Below are 27,881 nucleotides of genomic sequence, written 5' to 3' on the forward strand. Positions count from 1 at the left end.
AAAAAAAAAAAAAGTGTAATCAGCAATAATGGAGTATTCTCTTAACCCATACTAGAGAACTCATAATTGGGTTACAGGAAATCTCTTAAGAACACTAAATTGCCAATGTGTTAGACACCTGTGGACATAAACTCAGAGATAGACTTAACGTTTTACAGAAATTCTGCAAAATATGATAAAGTTTAGGTTTTAATACATTTAATTCTATTTTTTTTCCCATTAACAAGTTATTCAATGCTTGACTCTCAAGTGCCAAATATTGTATTAGGCTATAGGTTTTCAATGGCAGACAAGACAGATATGATTTCTGCCCCAAAAATAATTAATATGAATTACCATTACAAGCTTGTACTTTAAGTCAATGGTACGTATTTTTAACTCCCATAGCAAATCAGTCAAAATTATGATTAATTTTGTTCTAAGCTAGTTATGAAAAACATTAAATATCCGTGCCCAGGAATACCTAAATCTTTCGATGTGAAAGTCTTTTGTATTCAAATATTTGGATTTCAAACTTTAAAACAATAAACATGTTCATTATTCTCTGAATCGTAAAATGCTCAATCATTTGTGCTAATGTGAAAGGCCTATACATTCCAATGTCTAGTAACTTTCAAAAATCTGTTTCTGTTACTGCAGAGGCAAATATCCACCCAGTAGAGGATGCTCGACTTTACAGAGACCCGAATAACAAAAGTATTTTTCAACAGAAGGTAAAGATACCTTAAACGAGGAAGTTAAAAAGTTAAAAGCAGGAATTAGCCAACAAAAATGTAGCAGCAAATTATTTACTAGATCGAAATAAACTCAGAAGTTTTCAAGTTTAAGTGTTTACCCGATCAGTTTCCAGTTTTTTTCGTCTTGATACTTAGTTGTGAAGGGTCTCCAGCGCAAAACCAAAGACGCTTGAAATCCTGGCACTTTCGTTTGTTCAAACCCGCAGATGCTTTCAAATCAGTTTTTCAACAAGTGGTGGTGGGGAAATAGTTTCTGGGCTTGCACCCTATTTTCCCTGCCGTGCCGGGAAGTCATGCCTTTACTGTAAAACATGAAAAACAAATGGAAAGAAAAAATGGGGGAGGGGAGGGAACGAAGGGTAGATAAAAAGAAGAACAAGAACGACACAGCCACCACGGAGGTGTCTTTAAAACCGCTCCCTTTAGGTTAACTCCACACAACAAATCCGGATTCCAACGTTTACCTCAACACTCCTCAACCCAGTCCTTTCTCAGTTGTTAGCCCCGCTTTGCACCTCCTCGCGCGCCCCAGGCCCCAGGGTTCGGGAGGGGGAGGGAAAGGCGGGGCGCGGGACGTTCCCGGCGTCTAGACTCCCTCCTCCCGCGCCAAGCTCAGCACGCTGGCGCCCCACAACCCCTGCCCCGCTAGCTGGGCAGGGCCGATACCCAGCTGCCGGCCGTGGGCCCGGGAACTCGACAGCAGAGTTGGCGGCAGTCTCAAGAGAGGAGGCGGCAGACGCCTCCGCGGCGTCTGCTGTCAGGCTTCCCGTCTCCTCCCTCTTCCTCCCGCCGACAACGGCGCCCCGGCCCCGCCCCCGGCTCCCGCTTCAGGACGGAAGGCCCCGGGCCCAAAGCCCGCACCAACGGCCGGGCCCACCCTCGGCCTCCCTAGCTCCTCGGTACCGTAGGATCGGGGCCGCCGTTAGGGGAAGTGGACGAGACCCGGCCGGAAAGGAAAGGAGGAGGAGGAAAAAAAAGAGCAAGGGGGTGAGGGAGGAGGAAGACCCGCCGCCGCCGCCGCCGCCGTCGTCGCCGTTGCTCGATCGAGCCCCGCGGCGGCCGCCGTGTCCCCCGCCGCGCCCCGTCCTCTTGCGCCGCCTACGGCAAAGCTCGTAGGCGGTCCCCAGCAACCGCCGAGCAGCATTGACCAACGGACCGCGAGTCTATCAAACAGACGGCTGATTTGGCCAATGGGATTGGAAGGGTGGGCATGTGTATGATTGGCGGCTAGAATTCTCCAGTGAAAACTGGGGGCGTGGGTGGGCGGAGCCGGAAGTAGAGCCGGCCGAGAGGCCCCTGTCCGGCTAGGGCGGAGGGAAGGGGGAGGGAACTAGAGGAGGAGGAGGTTAACCGAGGCAGCTACAGCGGCGGCGGCGTAGGGGCTGGTACGCGCTGGGCGGCGAGAGCCTCATGGCGGAGGAAGAGAGCGATCAAGAGGCCGAACGCCTCGGAGAAGAGCTCGTGGCCATTGTGGAGTCCCCGCCAGGCCCTGTTGGGTTTAGAGCTGCGGGCGACGGCAGAGGTGGCGCTGGCGGCGGCAGCTGCGGTGTCGGCGGCTTTGGGATCAGCAGTCGGGATTACTGCCGACGCTTCTGTCAGGTGAGGCGCCCGTTGGCCGCCCGGACTTGTCACCCGGGTCCTGGGCCTCCCTGCGTCTCCTGGCCTTCTCGTTCTCGAATCAGGGCTGTGTCCGGTGTTCGCTTCCCCAGCCCAACAAGGAGAGTGAAGCTCCCTTCTCCACCTATCCGGCTTGGGGTGGGGGGCAGGGAGAGGGACTGGGATGACCCGCGGGTTTAGGGTTGCTGAGAAAGTGAGAGTTTGTCAGGGGTGGAGGGGTTGGAGGCAAGGAGGGTCAGCTGGCAGGAAGGCTGTGTACTGACATGCCTCCTTTCCTCCAAACAGACCCCTTTCTGCCCGAGGGTCCCGCCTTCTTGGGTTTCCTACCCTCTTCCTTCTCACCTCATTTGGAATCTCTGGCAACATTTCCTGCCTTCCCTTCTCCGCCCCTTGCCCCCCGTATTCTCCCCTTTTTCGGAGATGGGTGGCATGCCATCTCTCTACCGCCCCCTCTCCTGTCATCGCCACCCCTCCCCCTTTGCTAGGGTCTCCTGTCATCCCCTCACGAGATCCCACTGGGCCAGTTCTCCAGTTGGTTTAGGCGCTGACCCACTGTTAGTTACTTTTTTGGGAGGTGGGGTTAAGGCAGTGTGATTGCCATCTTTCCTTCTCTTACCCTGGTTCCCCGACACGCGTACTCTCTTTTCTAATGAACTGCTGATGGAGAAAGTAGTTTTCCTTAAACTATTGCTCCAGTTACCTCACCACCCCCTTCCATGTTTTAAATTACAATGTATTTGATGCAGCCTGTAAAATACAGTGTCCGAATGGTGACGATAAATTATTTACTTGGTACTCTGCCACTACGATTTGATGTAGTTTAAGCTGTTTGACCGTAATAAAATATTAGAGCGACAAAGTACTTGTCTAGGGGTAAAATTTGTGCAATTTACATTCACATCTACGTGTATTTATAGTTTAAACATTTCGTTCTCATTCACAACACTCTCGTTTTGCGAACTGTTTTGGATTTTTTTTTAACACTCCATTCCATTTTTTATTTGTTTATTATCTTGTATGTATAGGGTTCAAATTATTGCTCCACCACTTCCTAGTTGTGTTACCTTGTAACCTAAGTAACCTACAAGTTACTTAATCTCTTTGTGCCTTAGTTTCCTCTTCTGCCAAATAGGGAGAGTAATTAAATGAGTGAATATGTAAAGGATTTGAATCTTTTACATATTAATTGAACTTAGCTATTAATTTCATTGTGGTAACAAGTAGGAATAAAGTTAACAAAAAGTGGGCATTGTGTTTGCTGAAATTTGATTTTATGCTTTTGCAAGCATTGAAAGAAAAAGGATGGAGTTGACATTTTCAGGTAAGCTTTTAACACTTTAGTTTAAATCAATTGTTTTTTGATTCCTCCTCCCACCTCAGTAGATAAGTTGGTTTGAAGGTGGAAATTGTCCTGGTATAAAGTGTGTCAGTTTTCTTTGGCACTGCTCTCTATTTAGTGACTTTCTTGAAAAAAAATTTTTTTTGGTATTGGCATTCACCACTGGATTTAGAGATTCAGTGTCTTTACAGTACTTATCTTTTAACTGTATGTTTTTCATGTAGAAACCATGTTATAGGTAGACTTTGTATCTATAGTAATTTTAAATTTCTGAAAATTAAGTTACAGTTGATTTTTTAAATATATTCAGTGGCAGAAAATCTCTTCATTTTTATCTATGTTTGCTTTTTATGTAATTAATCAGCAACTTGATTTTCTTTACATTTAGCTTTGTTAATTTATTTGATCAGATAACTGTTAATTGCTGTAGAATTTGAAGTTTTGAGGGCCAGAACGTTTTTGTTGAACTTTTAACTACTCTTCTGTATCTTGAAGTCAGTTTTAAGAACAGTGAGTAAATTTAGCCTGTAAAATACAGCATCTGAACAGTGACAGTAAATTATTTTAAGAACAAATGAAGTGGAAGTTTCTATAAAACTTCACTACCTCCTAAATATCCAAGAAAATAAACTAAACAGGAAATACTTAACGAATTTTTATATTGCTAAGTTATGAGTTAAGTTATACTGACATACTTTCATGTTACCATCTTCTACCTGAAACCTCATTACATATTTCACAGTACTCTAGATTACCAGTAGATCTGTTCTTAGAGTTCCTGTCCTAGTTCCACCTTGCAAGTGAGCTTTGAAGTTCTTTTTTGTATTAAAACTTTAAGATGGAATAAAGGATTATCTGTATTAAGTTGAAGTTTATCCATTGATTAATATAATTCTAGTATAGTAGTTCTGTTTTATTTGCCAGTAAGGGAAGCAGTGGATCATATAACTAATTCCCAAAGGTTGTTTTTTTTTTTAAGCATTTGGTTTCCTAATATTTATTAAGAATAATATTAAGTAACGTATATTTATTAGTAAATTACTTAATCATGGGTAATCTATAAAATGGATAATATACACTTGGGTGGGTGACAGTTAACTAAATATATGAATTATACACAGAACCTTGTGGTGTTGAGAAGAAAGACTCCAATTTATCTTCCTTTTAGAGAGAAATATGAATCAAAATTTCTTGGCAGTTAGTTGTGTGAGTGAGGGGAGAGAGGAAGGAACACTTGAAGAGAAGTTCTTTTGTCTTTTTTACAACAAGGAAAAGTAAAACAGAAGACAGTAGGTAATACATGTGATAAATTATGCCTATACCCAATACTTTGATATACTTTTCTATTTGAGAAGCAATGCTGGTAATTATAAAATCTTAAACTAAGGGAATAGCCCTTGAGGTTTCAGCTAATTTTTGAGATGATACATTTGAGAGATTGAAAGTGTTGGTTTCCAAATAGTTACATGGCCTGATGTTGGACTAACTGCTTGTGTCACATCCTCCCTTGGCTCTTATTAGTAGACTCTGAACAAATGCTTAAATAGAATTGGCCCTTAACTGATATTTCATTTGCTTTAAAGAGGAAAGGAGGGGGAAAAATAATTTTCATTGAGGGCCTACTAACTCTTAGGCCTTCACATTGGTCTTATTATGCAAGTTACATAATTGAAATGGAGGCCTGAACAAGTTAACTTGTCTTCAGTTCCAATAGGTGTGCAAGCTGGGATTGGAGCCCAGCCTTCAATTTCTACTGAAAGGTAGATTGAAATTACAAATAAATCCTCAAATGATTAGGGGTGCCTGGGTGGCTCAGTTGGTTAAGTGTCTGCCTTTGGCTTAGGTCATGATCCCAGGGTCCTGGGGTCGAACCCCACGTCAGGCTCCCTGCTCAGCTTCTCCCTCTCCCACTGCTGCTCCCTCTGCTTGTGCGCATGCTCTCTCTCTGTCAAGTAAATAAATAAAATCTCAAAAAAAAATTCTCAAATAATTATAAAATGAACTTTTTTGGGCAAGTTGCATAAAGGGGAAAAGTAGTTACTGGAAGTACTCAGGGAATCATGGATGAAAAATTTTTAAAGTATTCTTTCATTATATGTCACAGTATAAAAAATATTTGAAGAAATAGTCAGATAATTATTATTTCTCTGACTTCTTTGGTACTGTGAACTATTTCTCCAATACTTGGATGTTGTAATAATTCGGCTTACCTTGTTGCTAGGTATATTGAAATGTTTTCATCATAAGTTGTATACTAACAAGGTACTTTGTTCTTAGTTTAGTGCCAGAAAGAATGTAGTGAATGATAAATAAGTATTTCTGGAAATATTTTGATATGTTGATTAAAGTAGATTTTAAATTTTTTTTTTTACTATACTAGGGTTAATAGCCATCCCATGAGGATGTCATGAGTAGAAAAGGAGAGAATGAACCTGAAGTGCTCAGTACTATAGCGAGCACATAGGCAAGATTAAATAGATAGAAGCTATTAATGTTTCTGTCATGCGAAATCCTCTGAAGGTTTAAGAGGGACGTTAGAGGTAATCTAATCTGTAAGTCACTTATAGTTTGTATCCCACAATAAAATTGAGAGAAAATTAGGAATGTTACATTTCTAAAATTCTGTTATTTAACTAGAAGACCCTGATGAAATACTAAATGATATGCAAAACAACTACATGTTCTCAGAGATTTTGTTTTCTTCAGGGGACCTTCATTAAGTCTGGAGATATTTTTGATTGTCTTCATTGGGGGATTGCTACTGGGATATTGTGGGTAGAGGCCAGGGAGGCTGTTGAACATGCACAGGGCAGCCCCAACAACAAAGAATTATCTGGCCCAAAATATCAGTAGTGTCAAAGTTGAGAAACCCTACTATACCCTTACTTTGGAACTCAGTGGATACTTTATGTCTGTAATACTGATACAAATGGCAAAAATGTATTTTTTAAAATACATGCTAATGTCTCTTACTTTAGAGAAATTAAAATTTAAGCTTTTCTTTTAATGAGTTTTATTTATTTAAGTAATCTCTACACCCAACGTGGGGCTTGAACTCAGGACCCTGAGCTCAAGGGTTACATGCTCTTCCAACTGAGCTAGCCAGGCGCCCCAGAGAAATTAAAATTAATTGTTTTTGGAAAATATAGTCTTTATTTTTTAGTCTTAATATAGAATTTACATAGTATTTATAGTTCTTTGAGTAGTTTCTTAGGGTAAAGAATACATTATTAATAATTCTTGCTATTAATTGGAATTATTTTAAATTTATTTTGAATTTTTATAAATGTTTCTTATGTATTTATTTTAAAAGGTCTTATAGGACTTAAATACCAGGAATTGCGTTTTGCTTCTAATAGAGACCTGACTTAAACAGCTTAAACGGTTGTATACATTTATTTTTTATGTGAAAAGTCTTGAATGGATAGTATAGGAATGATCATAGTACCATCATTTGCTTTTTCTTATCAGTCATCCTTGTCTTATCTCAAGTTTACCTCAAGACTCAAGATAGTTGCTGGAGTTCCAGATATCACATATGAGTTCTAAGTAGCAGGAATAGGGTGTGTGTGGGGTAAGCCAAACATATATTGCCCAAATCCTTCTCAGTGACTTCCATTTCCATCTTGTTAGCTATCCCCATTTGAAAAAAAAAAATGTTAGGACTTTTTTGTATTGTTTTTTTTGTATTATATTTCCTGATAAACACGTGTCTGTGATTCTACTAGTAAGGGAGAAGTAAACAAGAATGCATATTAGAGAGGCAACCAGTCCCGCCCCCCCCCAACAGCTTATCATAAAAAGCATCCGTCATACCCCGTCCTATTCTTAACCCACATATTCCCTGGAGGCAATCACTTGCAACTCTTTTAGCTCTTACGATTTTTACCTCCATGTTTATAATTTTTTTCCTCGTTATAGATATGATCAGTTAGCTTAGTTGTTGGAGGAGGTAGGGAGTACCTTACCGAATCACTGTTCAGTTTGTACACTTTGATTTTACACCCCTCCCCCCTTTCCTCTATATCGCTTCCCTTTCTTCTAACCCCTTCCTCCCTTGCCCTGTCATTTCTGAGTCTCTTACAGTTCAGCCTCTTCAGAGAATGCAGAATTTCCATTGATCTAGTAGGGGAAGAGATCTAGGGGAGACTTTGAACAGATCTGTTTTTCACTCTCACCTCCACTTTTGGAGATAATGTGGTGTTTCAGATTCCTGAGATTTTCTGGTGTTTTCAGTACAAATTAACTTGTTCCTGAATTCCCTCCCTCCTTTCTAAATAAGAGCTATCTGAATGTTGTCATCTCTTTTCATTGTTTTCCTCCTTGTGGGTTTAGGTCTTTTGAAACAAAAATATTTATACTCTTATTTCAGTGGAGTTTTCAAGTGGGAACAGAAATAAATGTGTGTTCAATCTGCCACATTTAACTAGAAGTCTCAAGTTAGTTTTTCAGCTCAATAAGGAATAGACATGAAAGATGATGAAAAGGAAAAGAACTGAAACTAATTCAGAGTGATTTATTTACTTTTGAAAAAGAGTATCCTACTTCCTGATGTACTCTGTAGTGAAGAGCTAGAAATAATTTCATCACACAGATTTACTTTGTGTGTTCCTTATGGCAAAATAATTTTTATTACTAAATTGCAAATTAAAATTTTAGCTTTTTTTTTTTTTTAAAGATTTTATTTACTTATTCGACAGAGATAGAGACAGCCAGCGAGAGAGGGAACACAAGCAGGGGAAGTGGGAGAGGAAGAAGCAGGCTCATGGCAGAGGAGCCTGATGTGGGGCTCGATCCCATAACGCCGGGATCACGCCCTGAGCCGAAGGCAGACGCTCAACCGCTGTGCCACCCAGGCGCCCCTTAAAAATGGTTTTAAAAATTTGACACATTTGAGCCATTTCCAGTGTTCATAAAAGGTGAATTCCATGGAAACACATTAGTTTATTATAATTAGGAAAAAAAATAAAATGAACCCTTGATCTTGATGGCTATATTTGGGGAGCTAAATGCTTTGTTGATGTTGTTTAATGCATTTTAGGTTGACTTTCAGAACTGAATGGTACTAATTGTTCCTTATGACATTATTTATGATAGCAAATCCTTGAAAATAACCTTAATGACCAAAGTTAGGGGAGTTGTTACATGTAGTAGAATCCTATGTTCTCCTAACAGTTATATTTTTAAATATTTATTCATATGGGAAACAGTTCATGGTATAATATCTACTGAAAAGACACAGGAAGCAGTAATTTCACCTTTGTAAATAAAAGACTGAAAAGAAATATACAAATTGTTAATAGTGAATAGCTTATTAGGGATAAGTTTATAGCTGAATTTGATTATTTTCTTTACACTTACTAATTTTTTATACTTTCTTGATTAAACCAACTACCTTTATAATCAGAGGAAAAATAAATTATAAAAACATTTTATTTTTTACTCTTCCTACCTTCCTACCTTATTTTTTGTGAAGAAATGCAGTAAATGCCAGATTTCTTGAGTATGATAAAATGTTAACTCCTTGTTTCCTAAGAATATGTAAATTTTTAAAAAATGAATTGGTTAAGTGAACTTACAAAGGTCATTTTAGGTTAACCAATGAAACCCTAAATTTAAATAACGTCTTTATACACAATCTTGCATTAAAAAATATGTCCAGGGGCGCCTGGGTGGCATAGTGGTTAAGCGTCTGCCTTCGGCTGAGGGCGTGATCCCGGCGTTGTGGGATTGAGCCCCACATCAGGCTCTTCTGCTATGAGCCTGCTTCTTCCTCTCCCACTCCCCCTGCTTGTGTTCCCTCTCTCGCTGGCTGTCTCTATCTCTGTCAAATAAATAAATAAAATCTTTAAAAAAAAAAATGTCCATATTGCTTTCTAATAACGACCCATCATACTGGCTTAAAAAAATCAATCACAGTTTTAATTTTGTAGATTAAATGGTAGGAGAAAATATTTTCAAATGAAGTTCATTGCTTTTAAGTATTTTAATGGATACCATCGTTTTGCAGTTCTGCCAAACAGAAGTGAGGCACCAGTTATACTATTATTGTTGGCACCGAATCTTGATTTTTCTGCCAAAAGTGCTAAACTATACCTTAGCAATTACGAACCAAAGCAGAAAAGAGAACCTTAAATTAAATTTAAGAAAGCTATGGTAAAATCACTGTCTGGTAAGTTATTTGAAAACATAAATAAGATTGGTAAAATATAGTTAGTTGGTACACCATTTTAAATGTATATTAATATGTAATGGTAAGGATAGTGGAACATTAAAATCTAAGGTAATAAATTAAATATTAATTCTAGTTAAATTGTAAATCATTTATAGTAGCACCTAGTCTAAATTAGATAGTATTTTTAAGTTTTGTAATTTCCAGTAAATCTAATACTAGATCGGTAACCTTTAGCTTTCATATAATATATATCACATTGATTTCTTAGCTCCCTATTTCTCTGACTGGTCAGCTCATTATTTCAGCAGTATACTCTATTCACTTTGGGTCTGTTCCTAGTATGAGGCCCAATCAATGTCACCTGGTTAGAGCCATGGTGGAATACTGGTGGCAAAATCAACATGAGAGGAGTTCTGTCTGTATAATTTGTTACATAAGATTCTAAAGTCTAGTACACTGACACTCTGTACCAAGCACTGGGTACACTCAACTCTTCAAAGCAGAAGTGAATATGAAAATAGCTGAAAGGCTTTCCATCTAGGCAGTAGGAAAAAAAGTCATTGATATTACAGATGAAGCTTGTCAGTTACATAAGACACTGGGTATATAGTAGTAAGCAAACAGGCATTGTCCTTGTTTTTGTGTACAGTTATAACTTTGATAAGTTCTATGAAGAATAGGTATACAATACTATAAAATAGGGCCTAATAAGAGCTTGCCTATTTTTGGATTCTTGGGCAAGCTGAAGTCTGCTGAGATTTTTTGGTTTAGTTTGAACATGTTGAGTTTAAGATACCTTTCCTCAGCCAAGGAGAGATCTTAAAGATAGTTGGATTTACAGAATTCAGAGTGCAGAGATGAGGTCTGGTTATCCTAGCTATGTGGATGAATGGTATTTGAAGCCATCTTTATGGATAAGCTAACATAGGGAGATAATATGGAATGGGAAAAGAAGGAGGACTTAGAAATGAACCTTCAGCAACTCCATAGTTAAATTTCCTGGTAGAAAAGATTGAGTCTTCAGATGAAATCTGAGAAGGATTAAAGAGGTTGGAGAATACCAAGTAACTATGGTGTCAAAGAAGTCAATGGAAGAGAATGTTTCAGGATGGAGTGAATGGTACTTGACATTGAAAGCTATTGAGATCCAACCATTGGATTAACATGGAGAGGTCTTTGGTGACTTTAAGCAGAGCTGTTTTAATGTAGTGATGGGAGCAAAAATCAGAGTGGAGTAGTTTGAGGAGTGAGAGGCAAAGAAAGAGAGACAGTAAGTATAGATAGCTTATAAAGGAGAGGAAATGATATCAGTAGAAGCTGAAAAGCTTGTGGATTAAAGGTGAGTATTTAAAAAAATACAGAGGTGAGAATTTGGCATGTTTAAAATCTGATGAAAATGATTCATTTGAACGGATGAGGTAAATCTACAAAAGAAAGAAGGGATAATCTATAAAATAAGATTTCAAAAAGGGAAGGAAGGTTAAGATTCAAAGCACAAAATGGAGGGGTTGCGTTATGTAGGAGCTTTGGGGTATCAGGAAAGTTCATGTGTTGAGAGTACGTGATGCTGGTTGGAGCTTTAAGGTAAATGGAGGTCTAAAATCGTAGCTTCTTAGAGAGAGGTAGGTTGAATTGACCTACAGAACCATTTGAATTGGCTGATTATGTATGTAGAGTGACCACTAGTCTGTACTTTTGTTCAGCAGTGCTCATCTGCATAGGTGAAGGCATGATTAGTTATATGATTAGTTATATTCATTTTGGGTTGAATGTTATGTTGTAATTGATCAGTTAATTAGCTTTGAGAAAGAAGGGCACAAGCTACAAGCTCATTTTCTGGCTCCGTTTGTGGTAAAACATGGTACAGAGAAGTGAAAGGAGGAAAGAGAGAAGGAAGAGAAGCGGTTATGTCAGTATGGGAGCCCCTTTATCTACGGTTTCATTTTCTGCGATTTCAGTTACCTGAGGTCAGCTGTGGTCTGGAAGCAGATGATCTTCCTTTTGATATATTGTCAGAAGGTCAGTAGTAGCCTAACACTGTGTCACATTACTTATGTCATTCATCTCACTTCATTTCATGACGTAGGCATTTTATCATCTCACATCATCATTAGAAGAAGGGTGAGCAGAGTACAATAAGATATTTTTGAGAGAGAGATACCACATTGTCATAACTTTTGTTAAAGGAAATTGTTATAATTGTTCTGTGTTATAATTAGTTATTATTGCTAATCTCTTTTTGTGCCTAATTTATAAACTAAACTTCATTATAGATATTTATGTATAGGAAGAAACATAGTATATATAGGATTTGATACTATCTGTGGTTTCGGGTATCCACTGGGGGTCTTGGAATGTATCCCCTGAAGATAAGGGGGGACTACTATAGGTATTGATAGGTGAACAGCATTGCTCTTTATACAATGGAAACACGTGTATGTGTATAAGTGGGTATATATAATGTCCCCATAAATGTGTATACAGTTTATTAATATATATTTCTATAACTGGAGTTTACTAAAATTAACCATTGTATATTTTCAAGTTGAAATGTTCTAAATACTCCCTAATCACTATTGTCATTGATTAGATGTGTGTGTCTTATATTTTTAATATCTGAAAGTTTTACTTATTTTATTGGAATGTTCTATATATGTATATATAAGTCATATTTTGAGTGTTTTCCAAGTATCAGGTGCTGTGATAAGTCCTTTCATGTGTTTTATCACTTAATCCATTACCCTATAGGTTTGTGCCATTTTTCCCATTTTACAGATCAGGAAACTAAGACCAAGAGAGTAAATGGCTTGACTAAGGCACTGTAGCTAGTTGGTGATCATCGGATTGGAATCTGGCCAGCCTGTCAAGAGCCTGTATGTGTACTTAGCCATTTCAATACACACATACATTATACTGTACCTAGGAATATGCATTTGGTATCTATTGTAGCATCTGTATATATGTAATTGATAAAGCAGTTATGGACTGAGTAGAAATAGTTATTAAAAAAGACTGAAGGCAGCAGAAACTAAAGATGTTCATGAATGTAAAAGAGAAAAAGATCAAACTTAAGCTATTGGAAATTCCCTTTAAGAAGTGATTCTCAAACCTTTTATTTTTTTTCCTCCCAACCCACCTAAATGGGATATACTTCTCTCAGAAGCAGTGGCTCACTATAGTGTTTATTTTTAAAATGCAAGAGTTGTGATGATTGCAAACCAGTAGAAGTTATTTTACGTTACTGTGTTTTGAAGGCAGCAGAGTATGGAATATGTTTTAGATATTTATCTTCAATGATTAAATTTTAAAGCATCTTTCCATATTACTTAGATATAACCTTGCACAGATGTGGAATTCTTACTAATCCAGGGTACAGTGAATATGCATTTTTCGGCTTAATTATCTATCCTTTTACCATGCCTTGAAAACTCTTGCCTAAAGATCTCTCAGGTAAAAGTAAAGTCTAACATTTATAGTCCATGCTTATGAGGGTGTAGTGAAATGGATAGCTCATTTTCAGCTGGTGGGGAGTAAAAATCACCACAACCTTTCTGGACTACTATTCATTAGACTATATTACAAACATTAAAAATAATTTTTACCTTTTGGCTTAGTAATTTTCGATAAAGCATTAACTTTTGAGGAAGTATAAATTTGGATATAAAGGTATGCATTATAACATTAATTGTAATTAATGAAAGGAATAAATTGAAAATGGAAAAGCAACCAGAACATCTAAAATAGTTGAAAACTTTTCAACCCTCAAGAACTATTAGTTAGCCTTAAAAAACGATGTGTTCAATAACTAATGACCTAGGAAAATATAATAATACAAAAAAATTTAGGTGGAAAATTTGTAACAGGATTATATAGTTCGGACGTAGGCTAGTGTAGTCTCACTGTGCTTACATGTGGATTTTAGAGAGGGAAAGTGTGGTGAAGATAAATGAGCCACTTCATTAGAAATAAGATTTTTTGATGATAGAATATAGGAGCCATTCATATACTTCAGAAAGTCTGTGAACTCTCTGAAATTATTTGCAAAAAGTTGTATTTGCCATTTCTTTGTTGAGTAAGTCTGAGGTTTTTTTTGTTTGTTTGTTTGTTTTGGTCTGTTTTTTGTTTTGTCACATTCTCTTTAAGAATTTCAAAACTTGCTAAAAAAACAAACACAACCCAACAACAGTCCAAACACACCAAAAAGTTATGAACCTTTGCTGTAAGCCATTGTGACATAAGCAGCATTGCCTGTTTTTTATAAATAAAACTTTATTGGAGTATGCACATTCATTTTTACATTTTCTGTGGCTCCTTTCATGATACAACAGCAGGGTTGAGTAGTTGGGATAGAGGATGTATGGTGTGTAAGCTGCTTTTTGGCTCTTTAAGAAAAAGTATGTCAGCCCCTGTCCTAGATTCTCATTTATTCTTTGCAACAACCCTGTGAGATAGGTGCTATTTTTATCTTCATTTTATGAATAGTGCAGCTGAGACTCAGAGAGGTTAAGCAACTAACCCCAAGTCACACAGCTTGAAAAAGGAAATATACCAAGATGTTAACAGTGGTTATATGTGGATAGTACAATGATGGATGATTTTGTTTTCATATATAATCCCAATTTACTAGCGAGCATATATAACTTATGATCTAGAGAGGAGAAAGTTGTAAAAAAAAATAGGTAGAACTAAGTTATGAGGATCTTAAAATTCATTTATCCTTTTATTATTTTGATTTCCTATGTGTCATCCTGTGTTTATATACTTCTAGTGGATATGGAATTTTTGCTTCTCTTCTTGGCACTTAACTCTTACTATGCGGCTCCTTAACTCTTCTTGATTTTATGAAAAAAAATTGTATTTATAGTTTCTTAATTTTCTATATCAACTGAAATCATTTTTTCTTAAACTCTTGAGATTCTTTTTCTTTTATACTTTGAAGTTACCTTCAAGTATTAAGTGCTGATAACTTAATAGGTGCTCTTAAAATGTTACGTATGTATCTAACAGTATATAACTTACTTTTTCTTAATATCAGTTGAATTATCTTTAATTATTTTAGGCATAGCTCTAGATACATGAAGTACCATAAAAGTGTCGTAGAAATTTTTCTTTCCTAAAAGAAAAAAATTGGCTGTAAACTATGTGAAAAGCTTCATTTTAATGATTATAGGAGATTTAAGGAGGAAAAAGTCACAACCTCTACCTTCAAGGAAGTGAATCATCTGGTAAGGGAAAAAAGACATACCTGACTACTGTATGCACTGTTAGAACCTTGATCCAAACCACAGTTATCTTTTCCCTGGATTATTTTATCTCTCTGCTTCCAATTTTTCTGTTTATTCTCCATACAGCCAAAGCTATCCTTTTAAAGACATGTGAGATCTCTTCTAAACCTTCCATGTCTCAGAATCAAAACAAAAATTCTTACAGTGGACTATAGTGCTTCATGATCAGGCTCTTGTCTGTCTCTTTGATTAGTCTCATAATACTCTTTGCCTCCACTAATTACCTTCAGCTGCACTAGCATTTTTGCCCTTCCTTCAACTTGAATAAGTGTGCCCCTGCCCTTGGCTTTGCACTTGGCTTTTGTTTTGTCTGCCAGAAACACTTTTCATTTGGATTTCTATATGATTTGTTCTAGGACTCAGCTCAAACATCCTTTTAATAAGAGAGATGAAAGCCTTCCCTGAACACCCCACATAAAGTATAAAGTAGCATCGCATCTTTAGCATTCCCTTTTCCGTTTACCTTGTGTTTTTTTTTCCAAGATACTTCATACTATCTAACATATATTTGTGTACCAATTTTCCTTCCACTAGAAATGAAAGCATTAGAGTAAACAGTAAGCACTCAATAAGCTTAGAATAAATGAATGAATAAATATAAATAAACCTAAAACAGTGAAATACTGGCTAGTCCCACTAACACAACGTATATTAAGTCCTCTCGAAGTTCAACTGGAGAGACTACCTCTAATAGTCATAATTTGGGAAAGTGTTAGTGGACGAGATAACATTTGAATTGAGTCTTAAAAAATTGTTAATATTAAAATGTAGACATGAAAAAGAAAGTGGTATGAGTAGGAGGAAATTATAAGTAGAGCAGATAATTTGTGAAAAGGTAGATGATATGATGTATTTATGAATGGGGGCAGTTAATTGTGTGGGGCTGTCTTTCTTAAAAAGTGTGATTCCCCAGACCTGCAATAGGAATGTGAACACTATTAGCAATGCAAATTCTCGGCCCCACCCCAGACCTTCTAAATCTTTTAACTTGGGCTGGGGCCCAGCAGTCTGTGTTTTTCACAAGCCTCCAGATGATTCTGATGCATACTAAAGTTTGAGAACCACTGGAGTAGAACATATATTCAGAAAAGTAGTGGTACATATTAAGATTGGAAAAAATGGATTGGTCTAGATCTTGGCTTAGGAATTTGAATTTTAGGTTCAAGGGCACAACAGTACCATTATTGAAATACTGTTTTAAAACAGACTTGATTGATGAAGTAATGAATGAAAGCCTAGACAAAAGGAAGCTATTGGAATATTTCAGAAAAAGAGAGATTGAGGGCCCGACTGGATAGTGGCAATGAAAATGGGAAAGACAGGAACAATATCAAGAAATACGTAAATAAAGTATTTAACATCTGGTTAAATGTGGAGACAGGAACAAAGAATTTTATGAATTTGCATTGGGTTTCTAGTCGAAATGTCTAAGAATATGGTGGTAGTATTAGTAGTAAATGGTAGAAGGAGCAATTAAGGGATTTAAATGAAGAGTACAGTTTGACTACTGGGTTTGAAGAGTTAGTGCATTCTAAAAAAAAAAAAAAAAAGAGGAACAGAAATTGTTAATCACTAGCCAGAATGGACATTTTTTTAATGTTGAGGATATGCATTCCTATTTAAGAACAAGGCATTTTCAGGTAACCGATGATAAAGTTTATTAAAATGCAGAACTCATAATTTCTTTTCTCTTTTTAGTAATACTTTAGTACTTGGAGTAAAGGCTTTTTAATAGAGGAGGCTTCTGTGTTTGAGTGCTAACTTACCTGTGATCTTTTTTAAGTTTAAAATATCTTTTCAGGTTTTAATTTAGGGACAGGGGACCAAACAACTAATAATGTATCAAATTTGATCAAATGAATTGTCTTCCATTATCAGGTTCACAAAGAATCCAAAGAGAGTAAGATCCCAAATTCTTCCCTTCCAGAGTATTGCTTAATCAGAGCCAGTGGGTCTTCTGTGCCCCTATGGTTAGAGGTGGGGATTTTTCTAGAGCTGTAGCTTGGGTAGTCTTCCTCTGGTTGGGAGTAGCTTTTCTCACTTCTCTAAAAGAGAATTATTTAGCTCCCAATTTCTTTTGTGTCTTACTAGCTTTTTAAAGAATCTAGAAGGTCAGTAGGGCAAAAATTTTACTCTACCCAGTCTGATACCCATTAAATTTAGAGCAGTAATTCCTTCAACTTAGTACATAGTCCAGTTGACTCGCACTACTTTTGCCAGTAGATTTTAGTGATGTCACAGGGAAGGTGGGTGCACAGGAAACAGAATATCAAGTCAGTTTTGGTTTCAACCTCACTAGGATGCCAGTCACTTGTGCCAAATGCCAGAGTCTAGAAATTGTACCTAAGTTTTACTGGGAAAATTCATGAGGTGATTGATTGTGCCACTGTATGTTAACCATATTTTGGGGGGCAGTGGGAGCTAACTTAATCTGAACATTACTACTTCCTTGAAAGTGTACCTGAATTTTCTGCCTTGCAAAGTTTGCAAATTTCTGTGGAAGGCAGCCTGGGGCACTAAAATGTGTTTGATGTTTCCTCCTTTAGATTTTTTTCATATTAAAAACTTTTAATTTCCATTTCTTCTGTATAGTCCTGGTGTTCCTGTGCTGTAATAAGTGTGCATTCTGTTTAGTGGCACAGCTTCTATACTATCTCTTGTAAATAGTGTATCACTTACTTGTAGTGTGGAAAGTTCAAGGCACAATCTCCAGAAGACTCCAGCCCTGCAATTTCCAAAGCCCCAGTGTTCTATCCTTATCTCTGGATTTTTTTGTCCCCAGCCTCCTGCCAAGACATTTTTAGTCCTGTGCTACCTTGGATATTGCCATCTTCCCTGAGATTCTTAGGCCTATTGAGCTAAAACCATAAAAGCACTCCTGTTGTGCCCCATATTTGTATTATTTGGATAAGAACCATAAACAGGTACCAGAAAAGAAGCTGCTTTTGATGTTTCTGATGTCTGTGCTTAAAGGAACCCAGTGAAAACAATTTCTCTTTTGCCACTTGCTCCTCTAGACCTTTTCTTTATTCTGCTTTTAACTGTTCTGGGCATTGCATCATTTGTTCTACTTCATTGGCAGTGTAAACCTTCCTTTTTGTCACATTCCTTTCAGCAATAGTAGGTTACACTATTTCAGATAACCATGGCTGGTTTTTGTTTTTGTTTACATTTTAGCCTGTTTTTAAGTTGGCTTCTTTTGTCTTCCTTTTCCTTTCTCTTTGCCTTTGGGCCCAGGTTTGAATGTTCTACAGTTACCTCTTTGTCATAGATGAAAGTCAAAGAATGTTGAGTTCATTGAAAAGCATTCATTATCAAACAGATTTTGCCCACTCTCATCTCTCTGACTTAAAGAAAATTTTATCAGCTCAACCTCAGACCTAGGACTGATCTCTTAATTTGTTTTTCTTCAGTGTTGCTTTCCTTATTCACTCTCTGATGCCTAACTTTGAGTTTCTTGGGCACTTTCCATTGTGGCACCATGCCATACCGTACATTACCCTCCATAATAACTAGTAATTTGAAATGTCCATGAAATGCTTCTGGTATTTTAAGGTACTCTCCCAGCTGCTTCTTTTTTTTTTTTTTAACCTTCAAATCTGTACAGATTTTATGTTACCTTATATAATGATCTTCAAGGTGTGGTTTTTCACTTGCTCTTATTATGGACTTTCTATTTCTTTAAAAGAACATATTGCCATAGTTGGATTCCTAGTCTGGTTCACTCTGAGATTTTCATCCAAAGTTACCTTCCATTCCTGTTACATACCTTTGGAACTAGTCACCCTTTCTTTCTAATGAGGAACAACTAAAATATCCTTTTCCCCTTAATTCTGCTTTTAAGAGTGCATAATTCTGGTATATATGTATTTCCTTTTTCTTTTTTCCTATCTATCTCGTCTTAATTCTTTTTTTTTTCAGATTTATTTATTTGAGAAAGAGAGGGAGCAGGGGGAGGGGCAAAGGGACAGGAGAGGGAGAGAATGTCAAGCAGACTCTCCACTGAGCACGGAGCCTGACACAGGGCTCCATCTCATGACTCTGAGATCATGACCTGAGTGGAAATCAAGAGTCAGACTGCTTAACAGACTGAGCCACCCAGGTGCTCCTATCTATCCTTAATTTTAAGAGTGAACTTATTCTTAAGGTAGTACCCCTCTTCCATCTGTATCAACATGACCTCCTTTCATTTTTTAATTCTCCCACTGTTATTTTAATTGTAAGTGTATCATTTTTAAGCAAGTTTAGTTCTTGAGATGGAGCAAATCTGGTCCCTAAAGTTAGTGTTTGATGCATGGACCTTTTAAGTGTCTCTTTTGGCTTTGAATTTGTAATAATTCCATTGAATTTTTCTTCTGTCCCAGCATAAGAAAGTGATTTATGTCCTATATAATAAGGAATCTGACTTCTTCATCTGTTCACTTGGTAAAATCTGGCCATCTTTGTTGAACTCAGATAAAATCTTCACATCTGCAGCCTTGATTAGATTTATGTACTTATCAATTCCAGAAGCTACTTGAGACCATATTGTGACACTGAGTTTAGAAGCCTTTGGACAAGTCACATGAATCTAAGAGCTGCTCTTTGAGAATAAAATTAAGAGGAGGAGGAACAGAGTTAGTTCACCTGATCTAGGACTAACAATTTATTTTTCAGTTTTTGTCAAATTAAGAAATTTTATTTTTTTTAACATACAGTGTTATATTAGTTATATTAGTTTCAGATGTACAATATGTGATTTGACAGTTCCATACCTCACCTGGTGCTTATCACAGCAAGTGTTTGCTTTAATCCCCATTACCTATTTAACCCATCCTTCCAACCCTCTCCCCTTTGGTAACCATCAGTTTGTTCTTTATAATTAAGAGTCTGTTTCTTGATTTTTTCCCCTCTCTCTCTCTTTTTTTTCCCTTTGTGTATTTTTTTTTGTTTCTTAAGTTCTACATATACGAGTGAAATTGTATTTGCCTTTCTCTGACTGACTTATTTTGCTTGGCATTATACTTTCCAGCTCCATCCATGTCATTGCAAATAGCAAGATTTCATTCTTTTTTATGGCCCAATAATATTCCACAGGACTAACAACTTACAGGCTAGACATTCACACCCTAGTGTTATAAGACGCATATGGAATTTAACCAACTTCTCAGTTTAATCCCCTGACTTGTAGTTGTTTGAGAAACCAGACAGAAAGAACAAAAAATTTTCCACCTATTAATGTCTAAACCCCTATATGACTAAAGGACATTTTTTTAAAAATGTAATAATAAAATCAGTGCCTCAGCCATACCTGGTAGGCCATGCTGAATTGAAGTCAGATGCAGAGCTCTGTTTAGTGCAAGCTCGTTAAGTCATTATTATGTGCACATGCATCTGTGTATACCACTGGCATCCTACATTCTGATTTGATGTTCATATGCATTTGCTTGTGCATATATTTTGGGGTTCACTTGTTTATTTGCCAGTTTTAATGTTTATGAGGGAAGCATTTATATATTATTCTTCCTATTGAGTTTGGAATCAAATGAAAAATTGACAGGGATCAAAATTTGTCTAAAATATTTAAAATGAGGGACACCTGGGAAGCTCAGTCAGTTAAGCATCTACCTTCAGCTTGGGTCATGATCCCAAGGTCCTGAGATCAAGTCCCACATCAGGCTCCTTGGTCAGCGGGGAGCCTGCTTCTCCCTCTGCCTGCCGTTCTCCCTGCTTGTTTGCTCACTCACTCTCTCTGTAATAAATAAATAAAATCTTTAAAAAAATAAAGTATTTGAAATGAGCCTATAAGAGAAAAACTGGGTTGGGTTTTTTTTTGTTTGTTTGTTTTTGGGGTTTTTTTGGCAAGTTGGGTCTTTAAGCAGACTCAGGGATCCACGCGGAAAACTCTGGCTTGTCTCATACCATATGGATGCAAAAAACTCAAGGAGGAGATGAGAGCCTTCTGGCAATGATACTGTAATGGATATACTTGCTTTGGTTTATAGCTTTGACTAGATAATCATGAAGATTCCTTTTAATAGTAAGATTGTATGGAATATTAAGGGGTGCCTGGGTGGCTCAGTTGGTTGAGCATCTGACTCTTGATTTTGGCTCAGGTCATGATCTCAGGTTCTGAGATTGGGCCCCCCATTGGGCTCAGTGCTCAGTGTGGAGTCTGCTTGAGATTGTCTCTCTCCCTTTCCCTCTGCCCCTACCCCCATGTACACGTGCTCTCCCTCTCTCTCTCAAATAGATAAATAAATAAATAAATAACATCTGAAAAAAAAAAAAGATTGTGTGGGAATTAAGATTTAGAGGTGCTTACTCCATTTTCCATTTTGTAAACAGTTGAGTCTTACTACATTCACAGAACCTATTTAAGACCTTAATGTTGCAGAAATACCTATTTAAGGAGTAGTGAGCTGAATAAACATTATGCTTAATTAAGCCCCCCAAAGCACTGGGTTTTAGGTTGTCTGTTACTAAAGATTATGTCCTTTGCAGATTCCAAACAACTTTTAACTTCTTAGGATCTATTTCTAAACCATTTTGGTGGGTTTTTAAAATATGACTTTAATTTTAGATTTTCTTTACATGGTTATTGTGATAGAAAAAGTCAAATGACAGTGACTCTTGTTTTGAATAGAACTCTTCTTTATCTTTTTTATTCTCAATGGAATACTGTTGAAAAAAAAAAAGAATCCTCAGGTATCCGTTCAGGCATGAAGCATTTTATTTGTATTGCTGTATCTAGGATATGCATCATTTGTCAATGAGTATTGAACTAAATAGCTGAAACTCCAGTAGCTTTTGAACAGATTTTATTTGGAAGTGGCCTGTCTGCTGCTAAAAGTGCATAATATTTGTTGTAATTCATCGTACTTAGAAACTAATAATTAACTAGTTAAGACTGATGCAATGAAATAGTCGAAAAGTAAGCTTACCTTCGCTATTTTCTTAAAGTGTACTGATTGTTTGCCAGGAATTATCCTAGATTTTAATATATTCCCTTATTTCTCCCATCGCTCTTAAGATTTTACTAAATTCATTTTATAGGAAACTGAGACTGAGAAGTATAATAATTTTGCTAAGTTTACACAACTAATAAATGACAAAAGCAGGTCTGATTCTAAAACCTGTACTCTTTCTACAGTGCTGCCAATCTACCTGATTTATTTTTCCATCTGACCCTAAAAAAATACCCATAGGCAAGGGTAAATCTTGATGTGTAGTTAGGTAACAAAGTAAGGAAAGTAAATCTAGAATTATGCTTATGTTATAAAATGGCATCTAGAAAATAAATTAGAACATTGAAATTTGAGGGAAAAGGTGAAAATAAAAACTTTTTAAAGTTTTAAAAACTGAACTTATTTTATACTTATTAAATATAGTACAATTATCAGGAACAGAAGCAATGTTGGTATAATAATCAATAAATTACAGACCTTATTAGAAATTTAACTGTTTTTCCACTGATGATTTTTTTGTTCCAGAATGTTATTTCTGGATCTCACATTGTATTTGGTTGTTATTTACCCTTAGTCTCTGCCAGTGTGTAACAGTTATTCAGTTTTTTTCTTATCTTTCATGACCGTGACACGTTTGAAGAATACTGATTAGTTTTTTTGTAAAACATCCCTCAGTTTTGGGGCGCCTGGGTGGCTCAGTCATTAAGCGTCTGCCTTCGGCTCAGGGCGTGATCCCAGAGTCCTGGGATCTAGCCCCACATTGGGCTCCATGCTCCCCTGGGAGCCTGCTTCTTCCTCTCCCACTCCCCCTGCTTGTGTTCCCTCTCTTGCTGGCTGTCTCTATCTCTGTCGAATAAATAAATAAAATCTTAAAAAAAAAATCCCTCAGTTTGGGTTTATCTGATGATTTTTCATGATTGGAATGAGGTTAGGCATTTTTGGCAAAAGTACCACTAAAATGCCATTGCTTCTTTCTTGGTATGCCATATGAAGAGATTTATGATGATGATATGTTGTATTACTTACTGGTGATATTTACTTTGATGATTTGGTTAAGTTTGTGTCTGTGGGGTTTCTACACTCTCTTAAGTTACTACCTTTATTTTTAGTTGATAAATGTCTTAGGGGAGATAATTTGAGACTGCAAATCCTGCATTGCCTTAAACTTTTTTTTTTTAAAGATTTTATTTATTTATTTATTTGAGAGAGAGAGTGAGTGAGTGAGAGAGTGAGAAGGAGCACATGAGCCTGGAGGAGGAGCAGAGGGACAGGGAGAAGCAGACTCCCTGCTAAGTGGGAGCCCAATGTGGTCCTCCATCCCAGGACTCTGGGATTATGAACTGAGCCGAAGGCAGCTGCTTAACCAACTGAGCCACCCAGGCACCCCTGCCTCAAAGTTTTACCCGTAAATATTAGCATTGATATATGGATCTTGTCTTCAGCATTCATTACTATTTGCCTAATGCTGATTCTCTATATCTCTTTTCTTCTGTGTTTATTTTTTATATGGATCTTGTCTTCAGCATTCATTACTATTTGCCTAATGCTGATTCTCTATATCTCTTTTCTTCTGTGTTTATTTTTTTTTAAAGATTTTATTTATTTATTTGACAGAGATAGAGACAGGCAGAGAGAGAGGGAACACAAGCAGGGGGAGTGGGAGAGGAAGAAGCAGTCTCATAGCGGAGGAGCCTGATGTAGGGCTTGATCCCATAATGCCAGAATCACGCCCTGAGCTGAAGGCAGACGCTTAACCACTGTGCCACTCAGGCGCCCCCTCTTCTGTGTTTATTAATTGGGATTTTACTGTGAGGAAGTGCTGTCTCATCTCTAACATTTATTTATCTGATTATTTGTATCCTGGATATTTATCTTGTTCTATGGATTAAAGTACAATACTATAATTTATTTTGTTGCTTAAATTGTTCCAACTTTAGCACTTAGGAGATCCTTCAGGTTGGCTCCTATGTTTTTATACCCCATGATTTTTTTCAGCATTTCATTACTTTCTGGAACCACAAAATGTTCTATTCTCATCTTGTGTTTTCCCTGCTTCAGGCCTGCTGGAGGAGGCCTTGAGGAGTCCAAGTTTCTTTTTTGGAGAATAGTGTTTAGAAACCAAGATTTGGTCCCTAAGTGCATATATTGCTACTGGGGTGTTACTGCTTCTATGTCCTCTCAGTAGACAGAGCTAGGGGATTATTTATAGATATAGTAGCTATATTACAAATGAATAACATAGTCATATGGAAGGGGGTGGGGAAAAGACTAAATGTCTACTACAATGCTTACTTTAGGTACTTAGAAAGTTAGCAAATTAATTCAATGCATAGATTGCATATGAATTTTAGGGACACTTTTCATTCCATAGTGATTTGGATGATGTATCTTAATGTTCTTAAATAATGAATGTAATTTTAACTGAATGGGTTTACAGTAAGTCTGTCTTTTGACAGTTTTGCCAGAGAATTAATCTGCTCATTCTCACAATAATTTGCCTTGGTAAATGACTATATGGCAGTATATAATATATACTACATCCCTTTTAGATCAGGATATATGCTCCTGTAAATGGGAGTGCTGAGAAAATGCTATAGGATCATTGCATGATTCCAGCATCTTCTTTGGCAGTAGCTCTGCCCTTCTCTTCAACTCCTCTTATATTACGGCATGCTTTTGACCTTAGCCTGTAACTTCTTTCAGCAGTATTCATGTAGTTTCTATAAATTATAGTAAATTGCATTGCAGTATGTTTATTATACCCTTCAAAATGAAAAAAAAAAAGGTTTTTTACCAATCTCTAATGGACTATTGATCTTGATCCTGTTTCTTAGACCATTTTCTTGAAGAATTCAGAACTGTAGTAATGGTTGATTTTAAAGATCCAGGTAAATACTTTTCCTTTCTTTGCAGCGACTTCAACATTATTCTGGTCGTTATGTAAAGACTGTTACTTATTAGAATGCAAAAGAAAAAGAAAAATAGAAGATGTGTTGCTTGCTGTACTTCGGCCTGGTAGAGCATGTTCAGATTATGATGTCATGGTGTCCACTTTCATTAGCTGAGTGCTTATGATAGCACAGGAGAAAAATTTCAAATAAAAGGGCAATATAATGTACAATTTCACATGTTTTAAGGAAAATATTTAAAAGAGAAATATAGTGTTATAGTGAGTCTTAAAGTGTTAGGTTAATGTTACAGGGTATTAGCAGTGTCTGGCATGATATTGAATAGTATAAGAAGATATGTAAGTTTCAGTAATTTTGTTTCTGTCCCTTCATAGGTATTCTAACAAACCTATTGGAGGTGTTGCCCACAAGGACTTTTATTGTGTTAGGTTTGGGCTCAGCTAGATCAGGCCGTATATTAGTAGTAGAATCTTGTTGAATGAGGGTATAGTAAGAATAGAAGCTGAGAAAATAGAAAGTTTCTCTTCTAAGGAGATAAACTCATCCCATAAATAGGAAGTGAATAAGGTTATAAGTAGATATGGATTAGGGCAAACTGTTTGGGAAGGAGGACAGGAAGATATGAGACTGTCATGTACCTATATTTTATGTGTCATCAGAATGGTGGTGTGGCAAAAAAAAAGGCTAATAAAGGTGGTCAAACGCTCTAGTGAAGAGAGAATTTAAAGGCAGGTAACCACGGTTTAATTTTTTTTTTTTTTTTTTGCCGTTGGTAGTTTAGAAAAGTTTGTCCTATTTGGAGTCATCACAGTAGTAATTTTTACTTCCCGGTTAGCTTTCTGGTAGTGCAATTTGGAATTGTCAGAGAACCGTGAATGGTATAAGATTGTATCTAAATTAGCCTGCCACAGTTTCATGGATATTGGCAGAAAACATGAAACTCCTGGGTCAGAGATAATGGACTTTATTACTCATGGCACAGCAAGCAGCATGAGCTTCATGCTCGTGGTGGTTCCCCTTGCCCCTCCACTCTTATAAAGGTGATGTAAGTGGCATAGGTGGATCCTGCACTCACAGTGATTTTTTATCATAGTTGAGGAAGCCCAAGCTTAGGGAACCCTAATCTTTTTATAATGGTCTACAAGTGTGTCTGTCTGGCTTTTGCTTCAGAGGGAGATGACCTTGTGATTATGCTAAATAGATAACAGGCTCACTGCTGTGGGGGGAGACATCATCCTTTTCAAGGCTGTTGCCTATGAATATCTTTGAAAAGATGAAGGCAGTCAGTCCTTTTTTTGAAAAACTGTAGAAATACAAGAGACCCATGGAAAATTGTCTCCTAAGAGGAAATAATGAGTGTGAAAAGTCCTTGAGCTCTGAGCGTTCTTGGCTTTTGTACTCTGTTCTGTTTTTTCCAGCTTTTAAAACAGAGTTGGCAAACTTTTTCTGTAGTGGGGCAGATATTAAATATTTTAGGCTTTGTGAGCCATATGATTTCTGTCATAACTATATAACTGGTTGTTATAGCAGGAAAGCAGCCATAGATAGTATGTAAAAGGATGAATCTGGTTATGTTCCAGTAAAGCACTATGGACATTGAAATTTGAATTTCATATGATTTTAGACATCATAAAATATTTTTTTCAACCATTTAAAAATGTAACATCCATTCTTAGCTTGTGGGTCATATAAAAACAGGTGGCAGGCCAGATTTGGCCTGCAGGCCATAGTTTCCCAACCTGTATTATATGATGTATTTTAAAAATATAATACATTGTTTTAGTTTAGCAGTCTTATATATGAGAAATCATAATTAACATTTTATAGCAATTGATAGTTCTAAAATGGTTTCTTATAAATTATCCTAATATGGCTTCACAGTAAACCTGCAAGATAAGCATTATTATCTCTATTTCATAGTGAGGAAACTAATGCATAGACAAGGAAGATGACCTATCCAAATTCATAAAGCTAGTAAAGTGACAGAGCCAAGACTAATTATATTCTGGACTCTTTTCTCCATCATATTGTATAGCTTAAACTTTTATAAGCGGAGCATCATGCCACTATATCTTTTTAATACCCATTGGTGCCAGAATGCTTAAAATTTAGTCTTTAATAAATAGTAATAATAATCATGTTCATTTCTAATTTTCTTTATTACTATATTCTATTCTCTAGCTATCTTAATCTTTGATAATTGATGTTTTGACAAAGGCTGGATATAGGAGGTGAAGGACTTTGTTACAGTTTATTAAAGATTTGGCAGTTGGACAGTATGATTATTCATATAGTATTTGTTTTCCACATTTTCAAAGATAATAATTTTATTTTCAGATGTACAGTATGAAAATAAACAATAAGTTTTCCCCCCTAAATCATTTGTATTCATGCTGAACTAATGCTTTAATTTATCTAGTAGTTTCATCATAATTTTTAAACTCAAGATGTTGAGAACATTTTCTATAATAATGTACTGTTTGGATTATTTTCCTATCAGGTGGTTGAAGATTATGCTGGAAGATGGCAGGTCCCTTTGCCACAGCTTCAGGTTCTTCAGACTGCACTCTGCTGTTTCACATCAGCCAGTGCATCATTCCCAGATGAATGTGAGCACGTACAGTATGTTTTGAGTAGCCTTGCCTTGTAAGTACTCTTTACTTCTTATAAAGTATTATTTTTCTTGACATAGCTGAGAATTGGCTTTTGATTATTTTTTTCTGTGGAAGGAGCCTTTCCTAAAGTCTTCCCTCAAAAGAAATTTCCAAAACCCTGGACTAAAAAAAAAAAAAAAGAAAGAAAGAAAGAACAAAAACAAAAAGAAATTTCCATTTCTTCATTTAAGTATTTAGGTTTAACTTTAAACATATAG

At 36.8% G+C, this 27,881-nt stretch overlaps 2 protein-coding genes across 4 annotated transcripts in view; one reads left to right on the forward strand and one right to left on the reverse strand.

Moving 5' to 3' along the window:
- The window catches only part of CGGBP1 (CGG triplet repeat binding protein 1), a 9,516-nt gene extending 7,708 nt beyond the window's left edge, over positions 1-1,808 (reverse strand). Inside the window, exons 1-2 of one of the 2 annotated variants that reach the window (XM_034657032.1) lie at positions 1,641-1,808; positions 836-1,039 (exon numbers count right to left, since the gene is read on the reverse strand). The gene's annotated coding sequence lies outside the window, so the exon portion shown is untranslated. Of the gene's footprint in view, positions 1-835; positions 1,040-1,201 lie in introns of both variants that reach the window. The other variant, XM_034657037.1, reaches the window with a different exon arrangement.
- Positions 1,809-1,941: 133 nt separating this feature from the next.
- The window catches only part of ZNF654 (zinc finger protein 654), an 85,554-nt gene continuing 59,614 nt past the window's right edge, over positions 1,942-27,881 (forward strand). For both annotated transcript variants that reach the window (XM_011234323.3, XM_034656998.1), the window contains exons 1-2: positions 1,942-2,336; positions 27,510-27,655. In XM_011234323.3, the coding sequence (XP_011232625.2) occupies positions 2,148-2,336; positions 27,510-27,655 (335 nt within the window). In that variant the 5' untranslated portion in view covers positions 1,942-2,147. The remainder of the gene's footprint in view (positions 2,337-27,509; positions 27,656-27,881) is intronic.

Source organism: Ailuropoda melanoleuca, chromosome 1 (genome assembly GCF_002007445.2).
Source record: "Ailuropoda melanoleuca isolate Jingjing chromosome 1, ASM200744v2, whole genome shotgun sequence".
Taxonomy (NCBI): Eukaryota; Metazoa; Chordata; class Mammalia; order Carnivora; family Ursidae; genus Ailuropoda; species Ailuropoda melanoleuca.